Source organism: Temnothorax curvispinosus, unplaced genomic scaffold (assembly GCF_003070985.1).
Source record: "Temnothorax curvispinosus isolate PA1 unplaced genomic scaffold, ASM307098v1 QBEX01016874.1, whole genome shotgun sequence".
In the NCBI taxonomy this organism is placed as follows: Eukaryota; Metazoa; Arthropoda; class Insecta; order Hymenoptera; family Formicidae; genus Temnothorax; species Temnothorax curvispinosus.
The window spans coordinates 58,182-67,562 of record NW_020226654.1 but is presented as its reverse complement, the minus strand read 5'-3'; the positions used below and the strand labels follow the sequence as shown (position 1 = coordinate 67,562).

Below are 9,381 nucleotides of genomic sequence, written 5' to 3'. Positions count from 1 at the left end.
TTTACCAGGTAGTTCAAAGCGAATATTTGATCCATCGTTCCCATTCCTTTCCTGAATCCCGTTTGATTATCGGGGATCAATTTCTTCGTTTCTACTTCTTCTCTTATTCTTTCCGCCAGTATCGCCGTGTAGATTTTGTACATCGAAGACATGATGGTTATTCCTCTATAGTCCTTCACCTCTCGCTCTTCTCCTTTTTTAATTAATGGGATTATCTCCCCTTCCTTCCATTGTTCCGGCCAGCCTTCACCTCTCCAGACACGCTTGCATACCTCCCATATCCATTTCACCATTTCTTCTTCTCCGTACTTCCATGCCTCGTTAGGTATTCCGTCATTGCCTATTGCTTTTCCCGTCTTTAGTTTCTTTATTACGTTTCTTATCTCTTCTAATCCTATCTCTTCTTCCTCCTGTCTACTTCCGTTTCCCTCTCCCTTTACCACTCTGTTCTCCACTCCACCCATCAGATCTATGAAATACTCCTTCCACTCTTCCGGTTTTATCTCTTCATTCACCCTTCTTCTTCTCTTCCTTACTCTGCCTATCAACTCCCATACTTTTCCCTCCGTTTTCGCTTCTCCAATCTCTCTAATCATTCTTTCTTTCTCCTCCTTCTTCTTTCTGTCACACATTTCCCTATATTCTTTCCTTCTTTCTCTGTATCTTTCTGCCTCTTCTTTCCCTTTTCTCCATTTCCTTAGTTCTTTCCTCACTTCCCTCTTGCTCTCCGTACATTCCTCGTCCCACCACCCTCTTTTGTTCTTGATAGTCACTCTTTCATTCTTGTCCTCGTTCTCCTCTATCACTCTTCTTATCTTCCTTGTTCCTTCCTCTATTTCCTCTTGCAAGTCTCTTTTTCCTCCAATCGCGCCTAACTTCTCCCTAAATTGCGTCTTTCCTTCATCATTCCATACTCCCCGTCTTCTCATTTTTTCAGTTCCTCTCCTCCTTTGTCTTCTCTTCGAGCTTCCTTTCACCCATAGTATTAATGGGTGATGGTCCGAATCTATCCTTTCTCCTACTTCCAGTCTTTCCACCTTTTCTCTAACCTCCTCGTCCCCTATTATGTAATCTATGACTGTCTCACCTCTTCCCCCTGTGTATGTATATTCTCCCTCCTCGTCCCCTTTCGTGCCTCCATTTAATATCATACATCCTCTCTCCTCGATAAACTCCAGTAACTTTCTGCCTTCTTTATTTATCTTCTTATCTTTAGACTTCCTCCCTCTTTCCTTTCTTCGTTCGATTTCCTCTTCCCATCCTTCCTCCTCTCCCGTTCTCGCGTTGAAGTCACCTCCTATTATGGTCCTTACTCCTTTTTCCCCCTTCTCCGTCCTTTCCTTCAGACCTTTTAGTTTTTCGTCTATATTGTTGTTTACATAGATTCCTATTATTCTCCATACTTCCTCTCCTATTCTTATCTTACCTTCGATTTTTCCTTCTTCCTCCGTCTCTCTTCTTTCCTTTATCTCTTCTATGCTTTTCCTTATTCCTAGCAACATGCCTCCGCATGCTCTGCCTTTCTTGTTCCTTCTGGTTGCTATCTGTACTCTCCATCTAAATTCTCTCGATAGCTTCTCCTTCACCTTCTCCCATCCTTTCTCATCAGTCCAAGTCTCCATCATCACAATCACATCCCATTCCTTTATCCCTTCCCAGAAGTCCTTATCCTTGTTTGATAAACCAGCTACGTTCCAAAAGGCCACTTTCCACGTCTCTTCACTCTCCCCGTCGTTTCTTTCCTCTTCTCCTATATATCTTTTCTCTTGTCCCTCGACTTCCCTTATACCGTTTCTTCTAATATTTTCCTCATCTACCTCCTTTATACTTTCTTCGTCCTTTCTGGTTTCTTCTGGTGTGTTCCGCCTTTCTTCTATCTCCTTAGACCTTTCCTGTCTTCTTTCTTGTATCTCTTCCCTCCTTCTCTTGTTCATCATTTTTAACCCTTCTTTATCCTTCTTCTTTTCTTTCTTATCTGCGAAAGTAATCCTTTTCTTCTAGCGCTTCTTTGCTTTCGTTCCATCTCCATTCCTTATTATCCTCCTATATTTTTTGGTATCCGACCGTTACCCATTTTCCTGCCTCCCTTTTTTCCTTTGCTATCTTTCTTAACTCTTTCTGTATCTGCCTTTCTTCTTTAGTAAGGTCGTCATTCAGAAAACAGCCATACTTCTTTCCTAGCTCTTTCTTTCTCATCATTATCTCTCGTTTGTTTTACCAATTTCTGCATCTCAGTACCTTCATCTTAAATTCTCCATGTCCAATTTCTTGTACTTCCTCGACGGCCATTTTCGATCTATTTATTTCTTCTATCAACTTTTCGGTTTTTTCTTTTCTTTCCTTTTCATTTCCTGTTTTCTCTTCTCTTACAATTATGTTTACTCTCCTCCTTCTTCTTTCTGCCATCTCCATATTTCTTTCTATCTCTTTCATTTTCCTTATTATCTCCCCTCCCTCACTCATTGACATGTTTACTTCTATCTTCTCCGCCTTCTCCTCTAAATTCTTAATTCTTCCTTCCAGAGTCTTTCTTTGATTTTCCCATTTCTCCTCGCTTCTCCTTAATTCCTCCCTCAGTCCCTTAATTTCGTTTTTTATTTCCTCTTTATTTCTTTTTCTTTCTTTTTCTTGTTCCTCCTTATCTTTTTTTCTTTCTCCCTCTTGTTTCTCCATTTTCTTCAAAATTTCTTTAACCTTCTCCAGTAATTCTTCCGTCGCCATGTTTTCTTTTCCCTGCTTTTCTTTTTTGATTTTGGGCGGCGGTGATCTGTTGACCCTTCATTGTGCGTTAAATTCTTTTAGAATTTCTTCCTCCACATTCGCTGCTTCCTCCACCTCTTCTTCCCTCTTCCTTTTCTCACTCTTCTGAAAGAATTCCTTGACCGATCCTGTGCTGTCCGCTCTTCTTAATTTGGCTAACTCCTCCGTCTTCGTTGGTCTGCCTCTCGCTTTCTTCTCGCCTTTGCCTTCCCCCTTCTTTCCTTTATCTCCCTGTTGTACACTTTCTGATTCTATTTCCTTCTCTTTATCCATCCGCTGTTCTTGATTTACCTATCCCTCTTTCTTGTTTTGTATCCTATGGCTGCGTGCACGTCCTACTATTCCTTCTATATCCGAGCTTCCTTTCTATGACTGAGCTAGTCTATGCCCGCTTTCGCGCCTCTTTCCTACGTTCTGTCGCCCCTCTATGTTACTTACCGTCTATGCCTCAACTGTCACTTCGTTCCAGCCACTTTCTTCACTTTTCACCTTTTAACCGATCTCGCCCCCGCTTAACTCTTTCTCCTCCGCCGTCTCACACCTTCATCCCTTGCCGTCCCGCTACTCTCGCTCTCTCCCACCCTTTCTGTGTCGCACTTTTCTACCACTTTATCTCTGCTATGTTTACACCTGTCACCTTCTATGTTCCGGAACCGGAAGTCCTATGAAATAGCTGTAAAGTGTATCAAAATCATGAAAATTAATATCCTTAGCCCGGAATCATTCCTATCGGCCTTTATAGTTACTGAAATTAATAAATCTTGAAAATATATCAAAACTGCACTTAAAGTGTAAGGAGTGTAATAAAAGTGTAGAACCGCTCACGGCTCATCTCGAACGCTTAATACTAAGATGTCAAGTGTAAATTATGTAAAATTTATCTAAATTTATGTCGATCGGCTAAATGTATCTTTACTTTTGTGTGAATTGGTCACTCTGGAAAACTGGTAATGTAATTGAGGTAAATTATGTATTTTATTTTTGTTCTTGGTGTAACAAGGTGTAAATATTGTGTATTTATTATCGGTGTTCTGTATTTGTACTTTAGGTGCAACAGAGTGTACTGTTAGTGTAAGTCTCTTAAAATTATTCTTACTTACTAAACTCTTAGGCTCGCTGCCGTGTCTTTATCAAACAATATAATAATGTTTGCTTAATGTGTACCTAGTTTACTATCACGCTGTAAAATAATATACAAATAAAAACTTAATTGTGTCTCGAGTTAAAACTTATAATCTGCTGACTCTATTGATATCTATGATAATAAAATAATAAACTTTACGCAAATGAAATATATAAAATGTCGCAAATACTTAATTCTAATGTCCCGCATACATGTATAAAAAGAAATATGATTCTACACCTGCTAGTGTACTCCTCCTGCACTCGGGCTTCGTTGACAGGTATCTCTTGGGTGCAGCTCCGGCTGCACCACCTCTTTGACTACTATCTGCTGGCTCGCAAGCGATATTTGTCCAGCGGGCTGTGTCGTGCCCACCACCATCAGCCTCTGCACCTTCTCCTCGGCCACCTTCTCGAAGAGGTCGGTCTCGGTAAGACCCTCGGCTGCACCTTCTGCCCTTCTGCTCTCTGCTGCACCTCGCTGGCCATCCCGGTGTTCTGGGACATGACGCACGTCTCTCCGATACAGTCCCGGCTCTCTGGGGGAATCACAGGTGAAACCTGCGATTCTAACATAACTTTGTTGAAACATGATCCGATTCATTTAATAATCATAGATTAACGATGGAGTACGTATTTTATAAAGATTATATTTTTCATTGATTTGATCGTTATTTTGAGAATGTGATGCACATTTGTGACAAAAGTGACATTAGTCATGCAACGGTTTAAGTTTAGTCAAAAGTTATTTTTATCGAGTCGATTATGATTAATTTTATTTATTTTATATAAAGAGAAAGCATTTTAACGGATAGCGAGAGATTTTGACAAAGCAGCGATATATATAGGCGCGAGTAATTACGTGACGTGCCAAAGTGATGGCAAAAGTGGTGTCAAACCGAGAGAATAAGCGTAAAAGTAATTTCCCGAGTGTAAATAAATCGATTCACGTTGATTGCGAGCGATAAAAGCTTTTGAGAGCATCCGAGATGTTTGAATGTCGATCACGTGACGGGCGGATCGGGCGTGTACGACCGTGTATCAAAGTTAGCCTAGCGAGAAATAATTGTGATATTAATTATCGGTACGTCGCCCTGATTACGTTAATATGTTTAAAGTCGAGATTAGAGTGATTTGAGTCAATGCGAGTCTGATCACGTGACGATCCCACACAGCACAGGAAGAATCTGAGAACGCAATATACTTTTGCGATAATCTCAGAACAATCGCATACGTACTGCGATTGATGAAGTACTTTCTACGAACGTTCGAATGTCCGGGGTACCTTCTCCCATAGAATTTCGCAGCGAATGTCTACAGCTTGAGGGCAGTTTCGGGAAATGATGAAAACGGGAAGGTTTCAGTCGATCACTTATACACGCACACATACGCAGCCAGGCGCACGCGCTCACATATAAATTAGGTTAGGTTATTAATTTAATAATTTTACTTTATCATAAATTGATGTTTTTATATATTAGTAATTATTACAATATAAATTGATGTTTTTATTAAGGAAGGATTCTAGTGTAACGGGTCAAAAAAATTAAAAATTTTTTGCATATATTAAAAGTATAACATCTAAAAAATATGCTCCTATAGTTATAAAGTCGAATTCGCAAAAATAAAGAAGTTATAGGTCTGTTTAGTGAGACGCGTTTAATGAAAAACGACTATTGAGTGCACACCGTCATAATTTAGAAAGCACTAAAGAGGCTCGTACAGCCAGAAGAATGGAAAAAAACAGTACTGCAAGACTTTTTCGAAGAAGAAGAAGGTTTAATGTATGGGGCCGGAATAGCAGAATAAACGTTCAGGTCAATTTTTCAGCGGTATCGTGAAACTTTATCTAAAACTAACGCGTTTTTCTCGAAATCATGTTTTTCAAGTTGATGGGCGTAATAACTTGAAAACTAATAAACCGATCAACTTCGGTCAAGTTTTGTTCAATTCGTTATAAATTTCTGTTCGTAAGCGGACCGCGCACGCGAGCGAGGACACGAACCGCGGATAGGAAGAGACAGTCAATGAGTAAAGTAGATGAACAAAGTACTGTTTATTTCCATTTACACTATGTGCAAAATGCAGAATCGCGAATATAAGGATAGAAAAGATAGTGTCGCAAAAAGCGCAAAACAAACGCCAAAGCAAGCAACGCGAACGATTAAGCGAGCAAAAAAACGAGCAACTCTAACTACTTAGCGCAAGCGAAGGAGCGGACCAAGCTATTCGAACTATTGACAGCGGCAACTCGGAAAGCAGAGAGCGACTGGCCCCGTTGCCAAGAGCGCGTGTCCCTTTAAGCTCTCGGGGGCTTCTCGCAAATTCGAGACTTCTCCAACACCCGAGTCACCGAAAGAAGTCCCCGAGAGATCCGTGATCGACAATTATAAACAGAGGAAACAAAGCGAACACGCAAAGATCATTCGCTCGGGAATGCTTTGTTTCCACTGTTTATTCATTCGGTCGTCACGCCGAAAGTCACGGCGCACAGTGGGGCCACTTTAAATTCTAGGTGGAAAAAAGTCAAAAAATGAAAATTCCTAAACACGTATTCTGTCGCATGGAAGTTGTTCAGAAAGATCTACCGAACATGGCAACAATGTTGACAAAACAAAACAGCGTTCCGTCGTCGTCGTAGCAACGCATTAAGCGGTGGCTCACTGTCTGTCGATTGTACTTAAAGTTGTTGACTTTTTTTTTTGCTTCATTGTTACATTATACAGTGATTGAAAGTAGTCGTATTTATGATCATTTGGAACTGGTTTAACATTGTATCAACATTTTTAGTTGGATTTACTATTTATGTTCCTCGGTACAAGGTAAATGAGTACATTTAATTAGTAAATTTAGTAAATAATTTGTAACTATAAAATTGCAAATGTATAACGCGACCACAAGAAACCACGCTCGAAAACACACAGATATCTTCTTTAGAGTCCCCTCTAACCTATCAATGTGAAAATGTCTGCAGATAGTTGCAGATACGCTATTTAGATCTCTTAGTAGGTGCAAAATCATGAAAAAATTCGTTCTTTTTCATTAAAATAGCGGTTTTCTTGCATATATACAACACAGTAATGGTTATAAACATAAAAATGTCGATAAAATAATGCTCTTGAAAAAAAGTTATATTTTATGTATGAAATCTTACCACCTAGCCAATCCACAACCATAAAATGGGCAAACTTATTTAAAATATAACTAAAAATTGATCTGAGATATAAATTATGATCCTATTCGTGTTTATTTTTTTAATATTTTAGATGGAATTGATTCCATACCGTAAACTTATACATGCACTGCAAAATTGCCCCTTCATATCGCTCACAAAGGTGTCCAACAGGAAGTCAGTTCAGTATTTATACGAATTTATATTAACAAAGCTGCAATGTGAGCTCAATGAGCCTACATCCACTACACTACGTGACGATGTATGGAAGCAATGTGATTTTTGCCCAGTGCTCTGAATGTCAACGTGAAGAAATTCAAGCAAGCGCGGGTAAACGGTGCACCCTGTGCTCTTTACCCATAAAACTGCTGGGCTGCTGCCCAATCCCAGGTCCTATCAGCTGGGTAACGGATGCAACCGGTAGTACTGAACAGGGTAGCGTTTCGCGAGGCGAGCGCGGCGTGTTCGTGCGTGGGAGGTACCCAATACGAGCGGGGTAGATGGCGCACCACGTGCCGTATATTCCTAAGGCGCGTCGACTGCTGCCGAATCCCGGATCTCCGGACAACCGATGAGCAACGCGTTAATAGTGCGACTTGTGCGATTACGTGGTAGCTGGGGGCATGGCACCAGCGACGGCGACTCGTCAAACGTGAGCTAAGATCGCTCGACACGAGTACTACGGGGGTAGGGAGCCCCGCCGGGAGGCTACCGGTGCCCTACCAGATGATGTCGGACTCGTAGAGGCAGAGGATTCGCATAGCCGAGTGAGCGGCATAGGGGGCCTAGTGTGGGTCACGCTATGAAGCTTATGTTGCGCATTACCTATAATGGGGGTGTTATGGCACCCCAACCCTGTCAGTTGGGCTGATCTAATCCGAGTGGATCACGCCCGCTGCAGGAACCCTGCTACCTGGGGAACACCACAGGTACAATAGTGAGTCATGAGTGCGTTACGGGAAACCGTGCCCCTACGTTTAAAGGGTCGGCTTGTCCGGGAGTACGTAATCGTCAGGTATGGGCTCTCTAAGGGGGAAATCCCCGGTGTCGGCTCTGATTCTAGCGTGAAGGGAAGTACTGCTGACGTTGATCGCACTCCGACCACGGGGAGGATTCTGGGGGGACTAACCGCCCCCCCAGACCCCCCGGTGCGGTCGTAACTATGACTCTCATTATAGTAGCCAAATGCCTCGTCATCTAATTAGTGACGCGCATGAATGGATTAACGAGATTCCCACTGTCCCTATCTACTATCTAGCGAAACCACTGCCAAGGGAACGGGCTTGGAAAAATTAGCGTGAAAAGAAGACCCTGTTGAGCTTGACTCTAGTCTGGCACTTCTGCCGCCAACTCGAGCGACGCTACAATAAATGTGTTAGAAAATTAGATGTTGTGCAGAGCAGTGAGTGGGCGGGAAACGTCTTCGATTGTCGTTCCTTTTTACGACCACATCGAGAGTGTACTGGACGACCGTCGAAACCATTTGTAGACTGTGGAGAGAAAACGAAGAAAGCTCGAGTTCAATCTCTTCTTGATACAGTACCTACCGAACAGCTTCTGTATGCAAGAAAATGTAGTCTGTTGGCCGAGTGAAAAAAAGCCGCAGCAAGTGTGGTAGCCGAGGCTACCGCGTCTTTATCTCCGGATCATGCTGTCAAAATGAAGAGGAAACTGCAAGAGACGTCAAACAAACCTGAGCCAATGACACCCGATGAAGCACTCGCTCTTTTTATGAATACGAAATTGACGCGATTACAGTACAATGGGTGTTTCCGACAAGTAGTCGGATTTCTAATCGGCTCGAGCAGTGGTACACAGTTTATTTCGAAAAATCCCCTAGACTAATCTTCGCTGTCTCAGCACTCGGATTACGGATTACTGCGTTGCGTTGTGAGGAGCAAGTCGCAATTGTTCTCTCTGAAAGTTGAGTTCGTTGAGTTTTAATCAAAGCAGAGAAATAGGTACGTATTATTGTTCTAATAATTAACACTTTATTTTCTTTAAAATATGCATTAAATAATAGAAGTATACACATATTTCACTGACAGAAATCCCGAAAAACGAATTGTTAACCTCACTAACCTCTAACCTCACTACATTGATTGTTAATCTGTAATTTAATTAAAGCAATATTTTTTTTAAGCAGCTTGAAGACTTACAAGTCTTTTGAGATGGATGCGAGTGAGGACAGATCCATTGTGACTTTTTGGTAGGTATATTATAAAACTGAAAAATTTTTTTGTGCCTGAGAAGGTTAATTAAATATATATTTTTTGCTGTTATATTATATTGTATACATGTTTAGAATTAAAGGAACATATATTATT

At 41.3% G+C, this 9,381-nt stretch overlaps 1 protein-coding gene across 1 annotated transcript; it reads right to left on the bottom strand.

Annotated features, from left to right (window-relative positions):
• Positions 1-95: 95 nt before the first annotated feature.
• On the bottom strand, positions 96-1,937 carry LOC112467088 (trichohyalin-like; the record flags this gene model as incomplete). The annotated part of the gene is made up of 1 exon (XM_025035554.1): positions 96-1,937. A coding segment is annotated over exon 1 (1,842 nt), but the record flags the coding sequence as incomplete, so codon positions are not given.
• Positions 1,938-9,381: the final 7,444 nt, after the last annotated feature.